Source organism: Sapajus apella, unplaced genomic scaffold (assembly GCF_009761245.1).
Source record: "Sapajus apella isolate SASKATOON/1434 unplaced genomic scaffold, GSC_monkey_1.0 scaffold70, whole genome shotgun sequence".
NCBI lineage: Eukaryota > Metazoa > Chordata > Mammalia > Primates > Cebidae > Sapajus > Sapajus apella.
The window spans coordinates 8,551,873-8,574,810 of NW_022437010.1; the positions used below are offsets into that span (position 1 = coordinate 8,551,873).

At 44.6% G+C, this 22,938-nt stretch overlaps 2 protein-coding genes across 5 annotated transcripts in view; one reads left to right on the forward strand and one right to left on the reverse strand.

The window, feature by feature from the left end:
- Window positions 1-1,729: 1,729 nt before the first annotated feature.
- On the reverse strand, window positions 1,730-22,844 carry WRNIP1 (WRN helicase interacting protein 1). 3 transcript variants are annotated; one of them, XM_032250098.1, is made up of 7 exons: window positions 21,738-22,844; window positions 19,268-19,459; window positions 17,783-17,949; window positions 8,000-8,229; window positions 3,880-4,035; window positions 3,066-3,145; window positions 1,730-2,468 (listed from the first exon to the last, which is right to left on the reverse strand). In XM_032250098.1, exons 1-7 carry the CDS (start codon window positions 22,563-22,565, stop codon window positions 2,193-2,195), a joined length of 1,929 nt encoding a protein of 642 aa, XP_032105989.1. In that variant the 5' UTR covers window positions 22,566-22,844; the 3' UTR covers window positions 1,730-2,192. The 3 variants fall into 3 exon arrangements, with proteins under 3 accessions (XP_032105989.1, XP_032105988.1, XP_032105990.1); XM_032250097.1 differs by having other exon boundaries at window positions 17,783-18,024; XM_032250099.1 differs by lacking the exon at window positions 3,066-3,145 and having other exon boundaries at window positions 17,783-18,024.
- Window positions 18,007-22,938, forward strand: part of MYLK4 (myosin light chain kinase family member 4) — a 111,180-nt gene continuing 106,248 nt past the window's right edge. For both annotated transcript variants that reach the window (XM_032250100.1, XM_032250103.1), the window contains exon 1: window positions 18,007-18,086. In XM_032250100.1, coding sequence (XP_032105991.1) covers window positions 18,031-18,086 — 56 coding nt within the window. In that variant the 5' untranslated portion in view covers window positions 18,007-18,030. The remainder of the gene's footprint in view (window positions 18,087-22,938) is intronic.

Sequence of the window (22,938 nt, forward strand, 5' to 3'; positions counted from 1 at the left end):
TTCACTTCTTTGAAGTCTTGACTCAAACACTCTCATGAAATCCACCTTGGCAACTCATACTAAAACTGCACCCGTCTCCCTACCCTTTCCATATCCATTCTTCCATTCATTTTCTCCTTATTATTTGAGATATTAACGTTATTTTTCACACTATAAGCTTTGAGCACAGGACTTTTGGTCTCTTCTGCTCACTGATGTGTTTCCAACATCATCAACAAGAATGCTTAGCACAAATCAGGCACTCAATATTTACTGAGGCCAGGCGTGGTGGCTCACACCTGTAATCCCAGCACTTTGGGAGGCTGAAGCGGGTGGATCACCTGAAGTCAGGAGTTCGAGACCAGCCTGACCAATGTAGCGAAACCCTGACTCTACTAAAAATACAAAAATTAGCTGGGTGTGGTGGCCAGCGCCAGTAATCCTAACTACTTGGGAGGCTGAGGCAGGGGATTCGCTTGAACCAGGGAGGTGGAGGTTGCAGTGAGCCAAGATTGCGCCATTGCACTCCAGCCTGGGTGACAGAGCAAGACTCTGTCTCAAAAAAAAAATAAATAAATAAAATTAAAATAAATAAAAATATTTATTGAATGAGTAAAAAAAGAAACTTCCCTAGAACTGAAAGACAAAACTCCCTAGAGTTTCCAGATTGAAAGGCCCACCAAGTGCCCAGTGCAAACTTTTAAAACATGGGGAACAAAGACATTAGAGTCTGTAAGTTGATAGAGGTTACAAACAAAAGACCACACACATCAGGATGCCTTCAAACCTGACAGCAACATGGGAAGGTGGAAGACAACGGACAAGTATTTTCTGACGTACAATTTATTCCTAGTGAAACTCTCAGACACATCTGAAGGTAGAATAAGAGCATTTTGAGTCTCTTGAGGCCTAAAAATATTTTTCCTCCACACACCCCTGCTCCATAAAGCTACTAGAGGATACGCACCACCTGCACCAGAAAGCGCAGGATCCTGCAATCAGATGGGGTGCAGGGAGAAGCGAAGGGAAGCTCCAGGGTGATGATGAAGAGAGATTCTGGGGATGGCAAGTGCACACCACAGTGCAGCCACTCCAGGCAGAGGGTGGGAGCCCCAGTCGGGACTCTGCAATGTACAGTCCCTCCAGCATGATAAACATTACTAGAGGACGTCACACTGAAATAGCAGAATAAACCAAGAAGGCAGGGTGGCACATACAGAAGATGGGAATCTCACTCAGAAGAAAGGCAGAGGATGTCCGGGGCCAACAGCCGGCAGCTTTCCAGACACGGCAGGAGGACCCCAGGAGGCCTCACACCAAGGCGGGAAGAACCGACTACCTGAAGGGGCCGTCCTTGCGGGAATATGCATGACATGGGACTAAGGAGAGGAAGTAGCGGCAGGCAAATAACTCTAAACTGAGAAGGGGAGTGGCATATTTTACATTCAGGAAACACAAAAACTCAAAGAAAAATTACTGTTCGGAAATATGGAGCTGCAAGAAGAAACCAGGGGAGGTGGGGAGGAATGGGCCATGGGGACTACCGGATTCTTTCACAAGCCATTTAAAAAAGAATTCCTTTAAAGAAATCAAAGTTAACTTCCTACAAGATAACCCTGACTTCTCAACTCAGCTCCCCACTCTTCCTACCACCAGGGTGACATTTCTTCTTCCCAGTATCCACCCACCAAATGCAATGGTGACGATGTTGGTACCTAGCATCCGGGCGGGAAAATCATGACAATCTGAGTACTTTGAAATAGTTTTATTGGTTCATAAGACCTTTGCATATAAAAAAAATACCCAAAACACTATGCAGTATTAAATCACAATTACATTTTTTTACCAATTGAAACTACCTAGAATATACATTTTTAAAGAAAAAAAAATCCTACAGAACTGAATTCTGAAATGACATTATGACTTAAATACTATGACAAAATAGATAATTCCTTATAACATTAAATCATTGCACAAAGCTGCCAGATATTTTCATAAGCATAAACCGCCGCACCAAGTGCAAAAGAACACAATTTCAATGTTACACATTTAGTGGAAATAACTGCGCCTCCACCTACGAAACTCTGAAATTTCTGGCACAAAATGTGGTTCTGTTTTAACTTCCACCAGGCAACCAATTTTGCAACCCAGTTACTTTCTTTCTGGCCCTCCCTTAAAAAAGCAACATCCTTCTGCTGCCATGGCCTGAAGAGTCAGCACCTCCTCTGCTTGAAGAAATCGACTCCCCTCAACTCTTCCGGCAGGTACTCCTGATCCACAGGCTCGCTGTACATGGGGTTGTACTTGTAGCCTTTGCCATAGCCCAGATCCTTCATCAGCCTAGTGGGTGCGTTCCTCAGGTGCAGGGGCACGGGGGGTAGCGGTCCCTGGTGGTTCCTCAGGCAGGCTTTGACGTTGTTGTAGGCGCTGAACACCTCAATGGACTTTGGGGCTCTGGCAAAGTAGACCACACACTGGGCCAGAAGCACCTACCAATGACACAGAAGGACACATTTTACTAGTAAGATGCCACGCTTCTGCTCTGCAGAGCCCCTTCCGATACACAGCTCTAGGTAATGCTGAGAAGATCCCCACATGCTTTTATCCCCCTTTTGTGCCTACAGCCTGGATAACCACCTATCACAGACAGAAGAAATTCCCACAAGGTGAGAGGCAAACCAGGTGAGTGGTTTTCTTTTCTTTTTTTTTTTTTTAACTGAAGGCCTTTTGACTAAATTAATTTTTTCTTACGCCCCCAATATATAAAGAGATGAATATGAAGCTGCTCTGAGGGCAAACTCGCAGAGGCTTCCTGTTCAGCTCCTTTAACTTTTCTGCTCCCTGGAAAACCTGGCGCATGTCCTCTGAATCCCGGAATCCTGATGACAGTTTGAAACATGACCTCGCTGACAAAGAACGTTTCCCTCTCTAGGAGTCTAAGAGTCTACTATAGGCATTCAAAAGCCAAGTAGCATATTCAGTGGGCTCAATCCACCAATGGTGGAGGGACATCTATTTAAATCTACAAAGGGTCAGAGCACAAGAGAAAAGAAGTGATGTGCAAGGAACTGAGCTGATTACTTTACCTCACATTCAGGCATGCCTATAAAATGACAGCCTTGGTAGGCAGCAACTGCTTGTGTTAATGCAGATGGGTCTGCCAGACCTGCCACACACAGAGAGACAAAGGAGAGTTTTAGTTACGACACACACTGTCCTCCTGGCCTATGTGCAGGTGACCACAGACCACCACTGCTTGTACACTTGACGACCAAAATAATCCCATGTAGCAAAACGGACTGACCTAGCTCTAGTCTCTGATCCCATGCACTTAAGCAAGAAATATTTAGTGAGTGGTTACTGTGTGTGGTGTTAAGAGCGGTTTCCCTGTGGGTAAAAACTCTACATCTAGGAAAATAAGTCTCTGTACAACAAACATAAGAAGTCAAGGCTATGGAGGCATTTGCCAGGATGGAAACACTAAAAACCAAACATCCCCTAACACCAAAGAGGAGGAGGACTTTGCTGATCTTTCTCTTCATATAGTGTCTAGAGTCTTCCATTTCTACCTTGGGAACTATCCAAAGAAAATCCTGAACACCTGACTTCAAAGCAAATTTAAAAGCAGCTCATCTTACTGCAATACCCTTGAATGTTAGTAAAAACATTCCCAAAGAGGAAACAGAAAATGGTGACTTTAGGAACACAAATATTCAAAGGTACACACACACCAAGTAGTAAACACCTGAGCTTAGACATAAAGTCTTATCTTCCCCTGCCAGTCTCACATAGCCCTGAGACATTCTTCCTGCCTCCCTCCCCCGAAAAGCCACAATGTAACAGTCAGCCATTCCCCCACACCCAGGACACAGGGCTCCGGGACCCTCCCACCACACTCACCTATGTCCTCGCTGGCAAACCTCACAAGCCTCCGTGCCACGTAGAGAGGGTCCTCTCCTCCCTCGAGCATGCGAGCCAGCCAGTAGAGGGAGGCATTCTGGTCGGAGCCCCGCATGGACTTGTGCAGGGCGGAGATGCAGTTGTAATGCTCCTCTCCTGACATCACAAAGAGCACCACTCACATAGAGCTCACACGAGGGGCGCCCGAGCCATCTTCGTCTCCACCAGCTGACTTCCAGGAAGCCTGAACTAACAAAGGCCCTGGGAAAGCCGAGAGGTTTGGGCAGCTGCCTCAGCTGTGCTCTGAGTGGGGTGCACTGGCTGCTTGGACCTAAACCTGGGACATGGCCCAGTGCAGTTCTCTGTGGGGCTAGGAGCCTGTTCAGGAACCCGGTCCTATTCAGGGGAAGAGGCTGCTGCAGCAGAAACCTGTGGCTGTCCACACAGTGTGCACACACATGCACAGAGGCAGCGGGTAAGAGACGTTCACTTAGAAAAGTGGTCCTTCCAGCTGGCGGATTTGCCAGAGACAAGAGTGAAGGGACGGCGAGTCTCATGTTCTGGCTCCATCCTGCGGCCCACCCCTCTACTGCAGGAAGATTGACAGTGGGTCTGGTCAGAGCCAGGGGGAGGCAGAGCCAAGTGGTTAGGGCAGCTGTCATAGCCCATCTGTTCCTCAAGTGTCATTTCCAGCTGCCTTTCTGATATCTGAAGCCTGCCATCATCTAAACCTCCTTCTGCCAGCCTTGGTGTGGGGACACCTGTGTAGCAGGGTCCCAGAAGGACTGACACATGGACTACCAACTCCCACCCTGAAGGTACAGAGGCCCACTCTCTCACCGCCTGGTCTTTTCCCATTTTTACCCTAGATTTACATGGAATCAGTGAAATGTGCTTTAAAAAAAGGGCATATTTAAAGGCAAAAAATTAAAGCTAAACAGTTCTCAGGAACTAAACAGTGGTACCCGCACACATTTCACTACTCTTTGGCCATTGTCCCTTAGGTAAGTTCAAGGAGGGGGCACCCTTCTCACAAGAAAGCAGAGAATGGTGTTCCTGTGAGTCTCACTCCTCCCAGAGGAGCTCCTGGTCTGTGCTCAGCATAAGCCCACGTCCACAATACAACTGGCGCCAGTCACAAATCCTGGCGGCTGAGCTGGCTGCCAAAATGTCAGCTGGTCTTCAGGTAGAGAAGAGAGCAAGCAGGAGATGCTGGCCTCCCATGGGGGAAAGACCTGCAGGACTCACGGCTCAGCCCCAGTGACTCTGGTTTGAGAGCCGGGGCAGATGGATGGGTCAGCTCAGCTACTGGATTTCTGAGAACAAACTGAGGGTCTCCTGTCCAGGGCTTCCCTGGTGAAGTCAGAGCGCTGGCGACACTGGCTCAGAGGGTGTCCGGGAAGAAATCTGCGTGGTTCTGGCCCACGCTATCACCCTGCTGGCCCAGGCACTCTGGCTGCACTCTGGCTACACTCTGCTCCTTTGCAGGGCGGGGAGGAGGGTGGGGAGGAGGGTGGCAGAGAACAGGCCAGGCTAAACTCAGGGTACGGGGGCTGGAAGAAACTACCCAGGCCACTTTATGTCAAAGTTAAACTCCCCCACACAGGTCAGTCATCTTCTCCCACCTTGTCAATGTCAGAGGCAATACCACCAGTATAATAGGCAAGGGCACAGGCTCTGGGACCAGGCAGCCTGGGTTGGACCACCAAGCTCGTGAGCCATGGGCAAGTTTCTGATTCTCACTGTGCCTCGGGTTTCTCATCTGTAAAATGGGGACAACGAGACCACTTACCTCACAGGGCTGTATTAGATTACACATGCCTGGCACAGAGCAGGCACTGTAGAAAGATTCTTTTGCACCAGTGGTAGATACTTGTATTATTCCATGCTACCTTCCATGTTTACTTTTAATATATACTACTTTATAACCTGTACTTCGACTATTTATATAGAACCCTGATGTCAATGCACAGCAGAGTTTGCTCTCATTTAGAAATTCCTTCACTCTGATATAGAAACATCACTGGATCCTACTAACAGGTAACTACGTACTAGGTGACATATAAAAAAATAATAAAACCTCTGGGTCTTTGTCTCACTCGAGTTATAAAAAGGCCTAAGAGTATAAGCTAACAGGTTTCCAGGGCAATGCTTCTACCATCCCTATTTATGGAGCAAAGCCTGGAAGAGCAGCTTTCTCCGGGATCTGAATGATATATATGTGTCTGTGGATCCACCATGGAGCAGAAATGTTGCAGTGGGGTGGGGTGTGTGAGCACACTCATCCTGGCAAGACACGTAGGATGTGGGGTTCTTAAAGCTGTGGCAGTAGACAGCCTCCATGGCCCCCCAGCTACAAGCTATAGACAAGGTGATCCCCACTGTGCAGAGCTCTGCAACATGGGGCTCAAGAAGTGGGATTCCTAGGACTGGACCCCTCCAAGATCCCCTCTGCATGTATATGGATGGAGGGGTGATCCCTCTCAGGAGCATGATGTAATGGGTAAGATCAGTTACGGCACAGTGAGGCTGGTATGGAGGCAAACGTGGATGTGGGGAAGGACCGTCTTGGGAACCAGTCAGACCTGGATTTAAGGGTCAGCTTCACCGCTTGCTTTGTGAATGCAGGCAAGTTTTATTATCTTAAAGTGGGGGTAATATTAATAGCTATCTCCATAAGATTATTTTGAGAATTTAAAAAATGAATGCATCTATAAAATACTCAATGGCGGTTAGTGAATGCCATGTTACACAGATCTCAACTGACAGTCTGATAAAATGTCTAAGAATAGTCCTAGTCGGTCCAATCAAAACAGGGCGAAACCTTTGGGACACCTACAAGAAGGGAGAGAGACTGCTGCTGCTGGACCTCAGAAACAGTGGCAAGTCCGGCATGGGGAGATTTTTTTTAATGTCTTAAAACCTTTTATCTTGTTCACATGCACATTTTTTGTATTTGGCCAAAAGTTAAGCAGAGCTCTACACCTAGAACGTGTTGCTTTTCAGACGTTGCAAGCATTTACGTCACACTGCAGAGCACAAGGGAGAGCCGGCCATCTGAGAAGGCCCCACCGAGGGCACATTCACGTCACCGTGTGGATAGGAATGTTTGTTCAACTTGCCAATGTATCCTTAGCACCAATGAACACTCCTGAGCTACCATCAGCTGAGGCGTGCTGGGGCTGAAAAGCTTTGGTCAGCCTTCCAAGGTCATGCAGCGAGTGTGCTCACTCAAGAAGAGGCAGCACCCGAACCAAAGTCATTCTTAAGCCCCTCCACCCCTTCTCTAACCAGTAAGGACTCTCCATTGTCATGTGGCACAGCCTACGTGAGATCTGGAACATTCAATTATCAGCTTCCTTTTCTGGCAGAGCTTTTAAAAGTGTGGAAATTATATTCCACAGTGACTGCAATATGACTCCATCCAAAGTCCCACAAACGCTCAAGCAGCAGAAGTTTGACCTAATCTACGTATGTTATCTTCATCTCGCACTTCTTTTATAAAAAGATGCAAATGTGCTCTGCTAATGACATTTAATATCGCTAGGTCACAGATTTCATAAGAGCTGGTATCAAATCTGGTATCTGTAAACGCAGTTCTACACAGATAAGTGTACACAGTGAATTTAATTTTTGAAAAAGCTACTAAAAAAACCCAAAAACTTCAAGATCCACGACAATTTATTTTTTAGTATAGACTCTAGAAATAAAGCATTGTAATTCTCAATTGAACCTATTAAGTCATTATGGCAAAAGTCCTCTTTTTATTTACTGCCATTGTAAATGATCACAAAACATATTCACTGTCAAGTGAACACACAGGCTTCCAAAGGTGCTTGTATTCTGCAAGGTGGGGAATAGCTAACTACCTTCTAAGGTGAATGTGCAGCCTGCCATTTCCAACCCCAAACTCCTCTAGACTCTCAGCAGGGTAGCTTCTGCTTCAAGCCTCTCTTTGGAAAGGTCAGCCCTGTGTAGAAGGCTTATACCAACATGGAGATCCACCTAAGAATCACTGGCATGCTTTGGACCCAGCTGAAAGTCAGGCTTCCAGAAATGAGAATGTGTGCACACACTTCTTTCCCTACAGTTTTAGTCTTTCCACATGTCAATTACTTACCTGCCCGGTCATATAAAATGTGGGATCGCTGGAGGCCCTCCTTCACGTCATTCTCTGTGATCAGAACTCTACTGGGAGAATAGGTTTGCCCACTCTTCTTACAGAACATCTTCCTAGAGCTTAACCTAGCCAGCACAGCCAGCTGCAGTCCGTTCAACCCAGCTCGGGCGTCACCGTCACTGAGGTAAGCCAGGGTGTCTACTGCTTTATCCTCTATGAAGATGGCGGGCCTGAAACACAACCAGGGTTAGTTACCCTCACACTCAGGCTGCGTACTTCTTGTTCTGCATACATCTTAGAAACTCATACTTCTCGGCAAGGACACTGAAGAGTTGAAGGCCTTTGCCTCTTATTCTCACCTCACATTGTCAATGTGCTTAAGCATCATCAAGACTATGAACTGACTGGGTCTCCTAAGTCAGCAGGTTATCACACTGTATGTATCTTATGGGTGTCAAGGGTTACTCACTGCATAGGTTCACACATCTAAGCTTGTGTGAAACAGACACTGAATGGCCTGGAAAGTTACTGTTGACAGGTGGTCTCTCTGGTTCTACCCTACAGAACAGTGAAAACTTTATTAGAAATGCTAGCACCCCATTACCGTGTATGGAAAACATGTTCCAAATGCAGCCTACATCCTGCTGAGATAGGCATAAGCTCAGACTACTTTCCACACAAGGGAGAGACAGCATCATATCTGAATATTAGCTCTGAAGGGCTCCAGATCATGCAGTTCAATTCCTTTGCTTTAAAAACAACAAACTGGGTCCCTAGATACTCTGAGCACAGCAGGTCCTAGAAGGGCTCAGGAATTTGGCCTGGGGCATTTTGGAGGTTGCAACAGGTCATCTCATAGTGGGTACTAATCATGCAAAATCCGCGCAGGGTAAGCAGAGAAGTCATTAGCTGGGAAGCGACCAGAAGACTGCTGGTACACAGCCATGAGACCCTGGGTAAGCCATCTAACCTCTCTCTGACATCAGGACTAAAACTAACAGTCACATTTCTAAATTTGGACCCTCATAAATAAGACCTAACTATAATCAGAAGACTGAGTCAGTAGAATTTTCTATTCCTAGTCAAGTTAAACAAGATATCTAATACATTTCATGACTTAGTGGGGTCTTATATTATTCCTGGCTGGGCTGCTAGTTGCACATTTGTGAAGCAAAAAAATAATTTTTCAGTTACAGTTCACTTATGTCATTATCAACATTCAGCTTATAAGCTAAACAGTAAATAAAAAGCCCATTAGGACTGTCCAAATCAGCTACCTGGAAAATAATGTGCAAGCACCAACAAGGCTGGGCCAGGAAGGGGGTGGCAGTTTCCAAAGGGGACCATGCTTGCCTGCTGCATCAATGCATAACTCCCCACCACACACCCACTCACCAACACTACTCTACTCACTGAGGAACCCAAATAACACCAATCGGCATTTCATTCATGGAAAGATTTGTTCCTAATGTCTTCAAGATGCCTCATCTCCTATTTACCAAAGTTGATTTCCAGTTATTCCTTGTGGGTCTCTTACCACACCTAAGACACCTGGCCAGCCCCAGCTTTACAACAAATGACTCTCTCCTCACTCATGCCAACCACTGGGGCCCCAGAGTCACCGGTGCAGCCTGGAGACCCATCTTCCTCTCTCCTGATGGCAGCATTCTCTCAGCAGACCTCACCAGAACACACACACAAAACACACACCAAGGCCACGTCACTGGCACTCTATAAAGCCTGTGGATCATTTCTCAACTGGAAACTGGTTGGCAAGTTTTCTGGAAGATGATTTGGAAGATAATGATAGACAGAACATATACTAAAGAAAATGTATGGGAGGGACCAGCATCAGAGGGGTGTGGCAGTGTGCGACAGCCCTGTGAGAGAAGGGCACGCTCTTAGCCCCTTACCGGGCTCGACCTGTGTGAAGGGACAGGAAGGGAGAATAGAAACTGCCTGGGCATCTCATTTCCGCCTCAGAACTAATAAAAACAATGGCTTCTATCTCCTTGGAAAGCTGCTGAGCAACAAAAGGCCTGTAGGACAACTGAGGGAAGAAACAGGAGTAAAAGCAGGAGCCCCAGTGGATCCTAACGGACTGAACCAGCCTATCTCCTGCACCATGGGTCGGGTTGTGTGTTGCTTACATTACATTCATCATCTCTCCATCCCTACTACATGTTGAGCACCTCAAGGACAGGAATATTTTATTCTTTTTTTGTATTCCCAGACCCGGTAGATGATAGGCATCCAATATTTGCACAATAAAGGGACTAACTTCAGTTTCATCATAATCTCAGAGCGAAATCTTTACTTTTTATAAATTATATGGAAAGTGTAGAGAAAACAAAAAGAATCCATATTTTCAGCACCCAGAGGTAACAGCTACCATGTCGAGTATTTCTTTTATGCAATCATCAACCTTACGACTAATTTTTTAAACAAAAATTGGGACCATATTTTGTATAGTTTTACATGCTTTACCATTAAATAGTTGTTTGAAAAACAAGTTACTGAGGCCTGTGAATATTTATTTTTAAAAAATGTGCATTGAATTTTAAACATAGACAAAGGGGGAAAATTCACCTTGCCCTAGACTACCTCGACATTAGTATTTTGGTATGTATCCCTTTTTCACGTATTTGTCCTTTGTATGCATTCAGGGGCATGACAAGATGGGTACAGTGGGGACAGTGACAAGATGGGTAGCCTTATATACAACGGTATTTATTAGTATACTGTCCTGCCTCTATTAGTCCTCATATACAGACAGGAAGGCAGCCCTTATTAATTGGATGAGAAGGCAACTAGCAGTCTACAGATTCATGAACAGCATGCTGTGAATAAGTCTTTAGCAATGATGATGTATTTTATGTGGCTGGAAAATAAGGTCTTCCTTTGGCTTTTAAACACCTGACCAAAGTACAAGTAGTTCTACTCTTCTGGTTTGGGGTCATGAGGAATGGAGGTGCTGCCACAACGAAAGCCACCTGAGCTCCCACCACTCCACTTCCCCTTGGGTACAATCCACATTTTAAATTTCACCCCTGTCCAAAAGAAGAAAGTATTTCGAGGTCCAAATCAATCTGTCAGCAACTCTGTCCAAGTAATACAGGAGCTGCTGACACCACTCACAACGGTCACACAAGAAAATTACAAAATGGGCCGGGCACAGTGGCTCACACCTGTAATCCCAGCACTTTGGGAGGTAGAGGCAGGTGGATCACGAGGTCAGAAGATCGAGACCACCCTGAACAACACAATGAAATCCGATGTCTACTAAAAAAAAAAAAAAAAAAAAAAAAAAAAATTAGCCAGGTGTGGTGGCACGTGCCTGTAGTCCCAGCTACTCGGGAGATTGAGACAGGAGAATCGCTTGAACCTGAGAGGTGGAGGTTGCAGTAAGTCGAGGTCATGCCACTGCACTCCAGCCTGGGCAACAGAGCAAGACTCTATCTCAAAAAAAAAAAAAAAAAAAAAAAAAAGAAAATTATGGAAATTTACCGTGAGGAACACTGAGCCTTTTAGGGAAAGGTTCCACTTAACACCCAATATATCTTGAACCCCCATTTACTAAGTCCTGAAGAATAAAGTAAGATACACTAAAATACTTTGAGATCTTTGAATGGGGAGCTCATGAGAGAACTCATGCCAAGAGTGATGAAGGGATAGCTGTATTGATATTGGCAAAATCCCTCAGCAAACAGTAACTGCTACACAAACTCTTTTGAAAGAGTATTCCCAGTATAGAGAATTTACAATTATTTTTAAATTTAAGCATGTATTTATAAAATGTTTTGTATTTAAAAATAACCTTCCAAAGGTAGAATACAATTAAATGACGTGAGATCTATTCTGGAGACAGACTGCCCAAAATGTCATGGCATCCTACATCGAAATAAACAATAGGAAGTAAATTATGTTATTATAATAAAACACTATTCAATAATAAGGGAAAACTGGTTCAAATAATGCACTGTAAAAATCATATTTCTAGTTAACAAGATCTAGAGATAAACACAGACTTAGAAAGCTTAGCTCCCCCAACTGAAGAGAAGAGCTTTAATCTTAATAGAAGAATACAGGAAGCTGTCTTCTTTCTTCTTCTGGGTGCCTAAATCCTGAAGCCTTCTACACACTGAATAACACTGGGATTTGGAGAATAATTAGATAGCTGGATTTATAAGTGGAGGAGTGTAGTAAGTAAAAACGTATCTGTTACTTCATGGCAGAACAAAAGAATATACATGGCTTGATTAAACGCTCCCTCTCTAAATTACAAACCAAACCCCACAAATCTCTTTCACTAAGGAAAAGGAACATTTCACAGTCAGGGTGATAACTGCTGTGCAGTGGTTTTCAACTAGGTACATGCATCAAGTTAGACACAAATACAGCCACATGCACCTTACCACAGACTGAGCTCAAATCTCCAGAGACAGATCCTGGGCAAGGTATGTTTCTAAAATGTATCCCAGGGAAGAGTGATGTGCAGATCTGGTTAAAAGGTTCTCCTGGGCTGGGCGCAGTGGCTCACACCTATAATCCCAACACTTTGGGAGGCTGAGGTGGGCAGATCATGAGGTCAAGAGATTGAGACCATCCTTGGCAACATGATGAAACCCCATCTCCACCAAAAATACAAAAATTAGCTGGGCGTGGTGGCAAGCGCCTTGTAGTCGCAGCTACGTGGGAGGCTGCGGCAGGAGAGCTGCTTCAATCTGGAAGGTTGGGGTTGCAGTGAGCTAAGATCGTGCCATTGTACTCCAGCCTGGCAAGGGGAGACTCTGTCTCAAAAAAAAAAAAAAAAAAAAAAAGGCTCTCCTGCTACTTTACAGGTGGAACTGCTTTGTTCCTAATCCATTACAAATGGATACAGAGTTCCTCTTACACAAAGTGCCAAGAGAGAACAGTCACAATGGAAAAACTGAGCAGTGGGTCCCACCTCTCTAAACTTGGCGTCTCCACCTGAAGTCGCCTGAGTACATAGACATGTCTTAAACACTGGCTCCATCACACTGAAGCTGGTTGATCTTGGGCATGTTAGTTAACCTTTTTGTGCCTCAGTTTCTTCATCTAGTAAACAGGAGGTAATGAGACCTACTTTGCAGAGTTGTACTGAGGATTGAATAAGACATGTGGAATGCTTGGAGCAGTGCCTGCCGTGTCATGAGACTCAACAAATGCTGCTATCAGGATCAACAGTGAGGAGAATCAGCCTCATCAGACTGCAACAGCATACTCTCCAGAACTGCACATATTCAAGGGAGAGCCCCAGACGCTGCTGGATCCCTAACACCAGAGTGAAAGCAAAGCAAAACAAAACTTACACTCTCCACAAAGAGAGAAGCTACATTTCAGATGATGGTATCTTTCTGTTTAATCCCACAGAGACACATGTCTTTCCAAATTACATTATACTTGGTAGGGGTCTGTAGTGGGTTGAACAGTGACCCCAAAAGATGTAAGTCCTAATCCCTAGAACCTATGAATATGACTTTATTTGAAAATAAGGTCTTTGCAGATGTAACTAAGGGTCTCCAGATGAAATCATCCTGGATTTAGGGTGTACCTTAAATCCAATGGCAAATGTCCTTATAAAACACAGAAAAAGAGAAGACATAGGGACACAGAGAAGGTGGCCACCATGCGAAGATGGATGCAGACTTGAGTGACATGGCCACAGGCCAAGGAATGCCAGGAGCCATCAGACGCTGGAAGAGAACATGGCCTTACTGCTACTTGGATTCTGGTCTTCTGGCTTCTAGAACTGTGAGGATAAACTTCTGTGTTCTAAGCCATCCAGTTTGTGGTAATTGTTACAGCAGCCATAGGAAATGCATCCAAGGCCGATGAGACCTGTGGTTCTGGCTGCTGGTGCTTTTATGGCATTATTTTGGACCATTATATTAAAACGGCTATGTTAATGTATTATATTGATATATTTAAAAAAAAATTTAAGTAAAAGTATTGAAATCTACCCTATACCAACAATTTATTCTGACCAGGACCTTGTATTCTGAAGTTCTACTACCTTTTTTTCTATCCAATGGCAGAAAAGATTATTTTAAACAAATATTAAAACTTTTATAAAAAGAAAAAAAAAGAGCATAGCCACCTTATTTGGGGGCCAGCCTGTCAGGGGCTCTCCTCTCCAGATGATTAAAGTCCCAAACCCAGTTACGCCACAGTACCTTACCCAGGGACAGACCCCACTTTCAGTCTTCCAGCCAACTCTTGGAACTCGGCCTAGTGAGGCAGAGGGCAGTTACAACTTCTCATTTCACTCTCTTGATCTCCAAAGACTTGTATACTCTATCTGGGTCACAAAGAATTGATTCTTTAGGAGTGTATTTGAATATGTATATAGTCTATGACCTAGGAATCCACACTCCTTCAAAGCAGCAAGTAGTGCAGGATGATGAAATACTAGTTTACTTTTTCATTTTTAGCAGCACAAACTCATTCATTGTGTATCACAAACCATGGACATTTTTTCCTGCCCTCCAAAATCAAAGTAGAGCAGATAGCATGCTTCACTGTTTATATCATGTGATCCAAATATTTTTAGAGAGCAAAATACCTGAACACTGCTTCTTAGCCATACAAACCAAAGTAACTATGGCACAATGAGCTTCCTATTTCACTCAGCAAATTCTGCTTATCCTTCAAAACAACTCTGCACCACTCATCTAGGAGGTGAATACTGTATTTCGCATATTCTGAATGCTTATTCTCTATACCCACCGCGCTTGGCATATAATCATGGCACTGGAAGCAGACCTGCTCCTCTAGCCTTCATCATACTGCATTCCCTTTAAAGGCACAGGAACAAGATTTTCAACCCTCAGCCAATGCCTAGCATACGCAAGACCTTCAATTTCGACTGAATAGTAACTATAGGAGAGACTTTTTTAAAAGAACTTATTTCGCTCTAAAGGGAGTGTTATCACTTACATGAGTATACTGCGTGAGAACTCACAATTCCTCAAGTGCAATCAAGAACAGCTAAGCGGCAGCTTGATTAGTTTCCAAATCCAGTGCCCTGCTCACCTCCTCTCACGTGCAGTTCAACAGCCTGGGGACTTCTCTGTAAATGTTCTAGTTGCTATCTAGGGCACCAAAACATGACACAAGAATACAAATGCACACCAATAGCTTCCCGGAGAGAGAAAGTAAGTATTTGGGATTAAAAGTCTTTTCTTTCAACTAGATTAGTGTCACCAAATCTGATTTATATGCACAAGGATGTATATATAGCTGTCAACAGGGATTGGAAAGTAAAATTTTACCTAAAAACAACTAGAAGACATCACAATCCACTCTTAATTATCCATGACAACTGGGGTGGCAGGTACTTCTGTTTGGAAGTCACTTGTAATGTAAAAGTTCTTTCTGTGGTCTATGGTATTTCCTAACTTAACTTCTTGCTAGAATTGCTAACAAGTAGACCAATTAATGGATTTAAGCTAAATATTCTTTCATTTTACTCTGCTTGCTGCTGATGAAAAGGGAATAGTATTAAAGAAAAAGGCTCTTGATACCTGGGTAATTATCCCTTATGCTGGATAATACGAGAAAAAAAATTAAACTACTTTTCTCACATTGAAAGTTAGGATTTATTCATTTACAAACCATTCACCCAGCACATTAGGCATGCCAGACACTGTGCTGGGGATATGAACAAGGACAAGTTCCTGTCCTCCCAGTCGTCCCAGGAGAGGGGAACACAAGACAGCAAATACGTGAATGAAAGAAAGTCATACTTGGGATCAATTCTAAGCAAGTGGTAGTGGAAATAGTAAACCACTTATTGAGTATGGGAGGTTTTCTCTGAAAGGCAATTTTAGCAGATTAAGAATCTCTAGCTCATTTTTGAATCAGTTTCAATAACTGAGTCTTAATTCTTTCACTTGATCTTCTCAAACTTTAATGTGCCTACAAATCACCTGAGAATTTTTCATAATAAAATACAGCAATTCTTCTCACAAGGATGAGCTCCTTGGCTGCTGCCTTCCTCATTTCATTTAAATTCTGGCATGGCAGTGACTGGGGAGAAGCAGAAAATCTGGGGATATCTGAGTAACAATTATTATTGATTTCATGTCATCAATATTATTAATTTCATGTTCTATTTCATGAACTGATGACATGAAATCAATAATAATCACCCTAGACAAATACACATGCAAGATATTAAGTTGCAGATACCTTATGATAATTAGTACACAGGAAAAAGAACACATAGAAACGTGTTAGGATTTCCTTCCGTTTGCTTTCAACTTGTCTTTAACATGTGGTTACATGAGTCTGTAATGAGAATTCTGTTACAGGAAAGCTACACAGGTTGAGAATCTCACATCTGAAGTACCTGGGACCAGAAGGGGTCTGAATTTCATATTTTTTTTATTTTAGAGTATTTGCATTATATACTTACCAGATGAGCAACCCAAAATCCAGAAATCTGAAGTGCTCCAATAAGCATTTCCTTTGAGCATCATGAAGGTGCTCAAAAAGCTTTAGATTTTGGAGCATTTTGGGTTTTAGATTTGGGATACTGAACCTATACTAGATATCAGAAGCTGGCAGCCCCCTTAGGCCCTGACAGATACCCACCACACAAAGGGCTTCTGAGTATGAGTCCATGTGGCTGATACCAATAGGTTCTACACATCACTTGTGGTCACAGTTCTAATGACTATCCCCATCACAATGGTATTCCAAAACGAGACCACTCTGACCTACCCAGTGGTCCACGGGCCAAATGTTTCAAGGCTTTCATTACACACGGCAGAATTCTTCCTCCATCTCAGACAGGAGCAAATGTGGCCAGACACATAGGGAAAGCTGTTGAAACCTAAACCCTGAGCCTAAAACTATGCCTTGTACTTTAATCCTCACAGAAAAGTGGCTCCAGAACTTGGCCTCAGGGCAGGCATGAGCAGCTGCAAAATCCACAGCAGGAGGAGGTGGGCAACAGCCTCTCATCAGACCAGATTATGTTCCATGGCAGTATTTCAGCCAACACATGGACAAATACCATCTGAAGAATATGTTTTAATATAAAAAAAAAAGGAAAACCTCTGACCCAAGAAATCAAATTGATTATCTGTGATATATACTCGGTACATTAATGAGCCCATGTGGTACTCATGATGCAGAAACAGGTCACCAAAAGGATAGGGACAGCCTCTAATGTCATTTCCAGTTGCCATTTCTTTACTTTCATGAAGTTGAGTTTCAAGTATGTAAAAAGGATTACATAATTTTAAGGTTATAAGTACTTCTACTGCAAGTACATTAATTTTTACTTGATATTTTTTAACAAAATGCTAAACTGCAGGTTAAAGAGAAATTGAAATGTGAGTACAATGTTCAAAAGAGTTGTAAGTCTAGGAAGTATCTATTTTTTGGTTCTATTCAGATAGGGACAGAAAGCCTTTCAAATCATCAATGAGGGACATAAAGCCTTTCATATAATCACTAAGACTTCCCACAGAACCCTAAGCACAAAAGCAAACACCTGAGAACTGAAACAACAAAGCTAAATTAAAGCTTGAACAAGTATAGAAACACACATTAGAGGCTAGAAAATTATAAAGTTTGCCAGGATACCTTTGTAGATAATCAAACACTTCCCTCTTATTTTCATTACTGGCAGATCAACATTTCTTCTCTGTCCCCACCCTCTCCTCACTGATGCCCAGCCCCTTCTGGCCCCCTGCCAGGAGACTCACTGGGAGGTGTATGCCCCCAGGACGCTGCACACTGTCAACTTACTCTGAGCTGCTGTTGCTGCTGTGGCTCAGAGGGTCAGTGGGACGGCTAGAGTCTAGGACTTGGATTCCCAGGGAGTTGATCGCTCGCATTAAAATAGTCACCATTGCTTCTACTGGAAGCTTCTCAAGAACAATCACTCGACAGCGGCTCAGAAGAGCAGCGTTGACCTGGAAGGAAGGGTTTTCAGTGGTTGCCCCAATCAGAGTGATCGTCCCACATTCCACGTGAGGAAGGAAAGTGTCCTAATCATGGGAGGAAAACAGAAAAAAGTGATTCCAGTCAACAGCCACCTGCAGAATCCTATGTAAGTTGGCTATCCATTCCTTCCTTTTCCTCATTTTTACCTTTAGAGTTCAGGAATAGCAGCAGCCTTATAGTCATTGAATATGGATGCAATATTGGGGGAGTACAACTCTTAGGTCTAAAACACATCTTCTGGAATGACTGTCTAAGCCTGATCTCTTGCTGGTACTAATAGCTTTAAGTAGAATTCTAACTTAGTTTCAACCAAAATGATTTCTTTACTCAGAAAAACATCTACCCAAGGCTGAACTGGCACAGAGCTTACATGTAACAGCTATTTATAAAAGAGAAAGAATACAAAAACATTAATTAACACTTCCAAAATCTTCTTCCACTGCAAGTACTCAATCATATTATTATTCCTAACAAAGTTGGTGACTATGCTGTTTTATAAGGAAAAAATACTAACATGAGTCAATGGTCCAATATGAAACCTAAAATGCTAACATCCCGTCAGAACTTTAAAAAGGTCTGTTTATTCCAAAAGTTACAAAAAAGGCTTAGTAGAATTTTGTGAAATATTCTGTGTATGATCAAAAAGTTGCAACAAAATACATTAAAAAGTATGCCTAAAAATTTATTTTAATTTTTAAAATTTAGAGTATAGCTCTCAGATGTTAACCTGATAAAATTTTTATGTTTACTTTTTAAAATCCCAAAGTGGCTTTGTTTATAAAAATAATTGTGTCCTTTTATCCAGAAAGCCATTTAAATAAACAGTAACCATTAGCTCTTGCAACATTCACCTTGAAGGGAGCCTGGAGTTACAAAACATACAGATTATTTAATTTTTGAAAATAAAAATACCATTAAAGAAATTTAAAAACACATTAAAATAATGATCTTAAAATCATTATTTTACTGTTCACAATGACTCCTAGTATTTAGATTAAAAATTTTTTAAACTTGAAAATTTGATTCAAAGCTGCTTTTCTGATACGTACAGCTCAGGGATATACCAACCACTTCATTTACCAGATAGAGAAAACATTTTCTTGCTCCCAAAAAACACAAATAGGCTTGAAGGAGATGGGTTGACAAGCCTATGCTTGTTTGTAAACAAAGCATATAATAACAAGTCTCTAGCACTTGTATAGTGCATTGTACTTTTCAGGGTGAGATCACATACTTCATGTTGTTTGATGTTCACAATGACCAAAAGGTAGAAGGAAGTTAATATACCTGCTGAGATTTATTGAACCGATGAATCTCATCAATAAAAAGGATGGTTTTCCTTTTGAAAAAGCTCTTTTCATTTTGGGCTTGTTTTATGACATCTCGCACATCATTTGTCTTGGCATTTGTTGCAGATAATGTCACAAACCTTATGCTATGTTTCTTGCTGTTGTTGGCTATGATGTGAGCCAGAGTGGTCTAGAAAAGATAACACACATACAGTTTGAAAAGCTGATAAGGCACAGAGACCAGTACCCATGGGAACTACTACAAGCGGCATCACCATTTCCCAAGCAACTTGAACTCTGAAGAATGCTTAGCAGCACAGATGCAATCTAAAATACCACAGTACATTTCTAAACAAAAAAACCAAAAAATGAACATTATAAATAAAACAGGAAAGCAGCTAAACCTTAGGCTAATCCTGACCTTTTCTCCTCTGTCCCTAATCATCTTTGATTCCTTTTTGGGGGACTCTTTAAGATCTTTAGAATCCCAGTAAAGAGCGGCTGTCTTGATTTAGCAGAGTGACAGTTGTGACCTCTCACCAAAGAGAAAATTCTCCCGCCTCCAGCCAAGACAGCACTGCTGCTGAAGGATCTAGGTGCGGAACTCATCACAGAACCACAGCTCCAACTGGAAGCTCAGCACAGCTGAGAAAAGGAGAGGGAAGGAGACTTCGCCTTTAGACCAATGACAATGACCTAGCATTTGAGATGACGGCAGGCCACTTCTGTGTGTTCACTCCGGTAGGAGATGAACAACAGCACTGTGGTCACATTAGCAATTACTAGAAAACCAAGGAGACCCAAGTAAGGCACTGGCTCAGTACCTAGCACTTCATGGGTGCTCCACAAATATGTATATGCTGTCATGAATATAAATGTTGTTATTGTTAGTACAAAAGAATGAGAATAAAGAAAAAGTGAAGACTGTTTAATGAGTGGAATGGAAAGGTGGCACTTTGTTTTCTCAAAGTTGTAGAGCACCATTCTGTGGCTGCTTCTTTACCAAATCCCGGCCTGTCTGCCTTTTGGAATCAGGCTCCCATGTCACAGATGCCTAGGTCTGCAACTGACCAACGCCCATCTCACCAAGCAGCCTGGACCACTCAAATCTCTTGCCTGGCATCTGGTAGGTGAGATGAGCTCACCCACTCACTTCCCTAAGGACCTTGCTGACTGGGGCTACCAACGACTGATTATCCATTCTCACAATCTTATGTAAAGACTTCACAATTACTAAGAATGATATCGCTCAATCCCCTAAATGGGCTTACACCTAAATCCATGGGGACAGATGTCAATAATTTGACCACCATCATCATAAAATGTTATTTGGGATAGCTCCGGTTTATTCCTGGCCAAAGGGAAGGCATGAGGGCAAACAAGGCGGCACAAAAAGGGCAAGATGCATTCCAGGAACTGGAGTTAAAGGGGGTGTGGTTAAGTGTGGGAGATGAAGCTGGAAAGGAAAATAGGAGAAAAATCATAAAAGCTTTGTGTGCAAAAGAGTCTGAATCTCAGAGCTACAAGAATTCTTTACATTTTGATCCTGAATTCTCCCTTTCACTCTCTGATGCTGGTTCTTCTCCTTTATTATGGATACAAAAGCATCCTGCATCTAAGCACTTCTTGGCTTTCTCTGTTTTCTGGCTCACCGCCTCCATTTTTTCTCAAGTGTTCTTCCACTGACATGCTTTCTAGACCCACAGTATCCTAACCGCCTTCGTCTGGACTTGTGCTAACGCCTCACAAAGGGACATAGAAATGGACACCAAAATGCACAGATGTTTCTTCTCTAGAGTACAAGACATCTTAAGAAAAGTTATGAAAATACTGGACGAAAATAACTTGCATATGAAAAAGTTTTTATGTTAGTTTTGTAAATGTATGAGTATATTTAGTAAAATAAATATATTCTCAAGAATATAAGAACGTTAAATAAACATATTCTCAAGAATAAATACCAGTCTGTGAAACCAACAACTAGTGGAAAGGGAAGGAAGCACAACAGAATTTGATTTTTTTTTTTTTCAAAGCTGAAACACTATTACGTACAAATGGAATACACAAATGTTTCTTTACAATGTAAACTTGCTGATTCCTGGTGAATTCAGTTACTAAATCAAAGTCTGGGGAGGGGCAGGGAGGTTGAATGGAAGATAAAGACACATCAAATCTAAGAGTCCACATCTTGTAAAACTATGCGTTCACAGACAACGTCCTTTTAACAACTCGGCAAGCCTGCCTTACGAATGTGGGGAGGCGGGTGTGTGCCGTTCTCACACCCATCACAGACTCCACCTGTGGACCAGGCACTGCCCCAGCTACGTAGGCTGCGTCTGCACTCCTGGGCCCTCCTATCCAGGCGAGCCAGGCGGCTTCTTTGGGGGCAGCATACCCGGCTACGGGACGGCCAGCGGCATTCACAGCCAAGATAACTACGGAAGCCCTGCGGCCAAGGCGGCACTCACCTTGCCGCAGCCCGGCGGCCCCCACAGGATGAGCGAGGGGATTTCGTTGTTCTCCAAGAGAGAGCGCAGCAGGGTCTCCTGGCCCACGGCCCTGCTCTGCCCGAAGTAGTCCTGCAGCGTGTCAGGACGCATCTTGTCTGCCAGCGGCTTGCCCTCTAGCATCTGTCGGATCTCCTCGGCCGCCAGCACCCGGGGGTGCGGGCGGCCCCCGCCGGTGGCCCCGAAGGCGGCGGCGGCGGCGGCGTCGACGGCGTCCGCGTCCCAGTGCCCCGGGTCGTCCTCGCCGTCCGCGTCCGCGTCCGCATCGCCATCGCCGTCGCCCACCGCCTCCTCCTCCTCCTGCGCCTCCGCCTCGTCCCAGCTGTGCGGAGACGCGCTCCCTGCCGCAGCCGCGGCCGCCGGCCTCTTCCCAGAACCCTTCCTCCCGGGGCTGCTGGAGCGGGGCACCGGGAAGTCGGGAATGAGGCGGGCGCCGCTGGGCGTGGGCGGCGCGTCGTAGCTCTCACGGCTCTCGGTCTCGCCGCCGTCGTCGCCCTCCTCACCCTCGCCCTCGCTGCTCTCGGCTGCCGTCGGGGTGGCCGGCTGCTTCAGCGCCGAGCTCTCCGACAGCCGCCGCCTCTTGGCGCCGGGTGGCGAGGACCCCTTGGCCCTCTCGCCGGCGCGGTGCGACCCGGCAGCGGGCTCCGCGTGTCCCGCGGGGTGGAGCAGCAGACAGCGGTCTAGGTGCGAGTTGATGTGCGCGGCGGGCATCATCTGCTGGCACACGGGGCACTGCACCTGGTGCAGCTGCGAGAGGAAGGGGTCGTCTTCCGGCCCGCTCACCTCCATGGCGGTCGCCGCTCTCCCCGGCGCGCAGCGCGGCCGCAGCAGCCCGTGCGCACGCTGAGGCCTCTGATGCCCTCCACTAGGCCCCGCGCCGCGCGACCCTTGCTCGGGGAGCGGGCAGGACGCGCGCGGGCCGGGGGAGGGCGCAGCTCATGCCTCACATCCGCAGCTCCCGCGTCTGCCCGCCCTCGGCCGGCCGCTGGTAGCGTCTCATGCGGCGTGTCGGGAAGTGTAGTCCGAGGCTGTTTGCCCCAGAGGCCGCACCTTCCCGCGCGGCGTGTCGGGAAGTGTAGTCTGTGGCCGTTTGTCCCAATCTCCGCCGACAATACCTCGCACAGCACTTCGGGAAGTGTAGTCCGCAGCCGTTCGCCCCAGC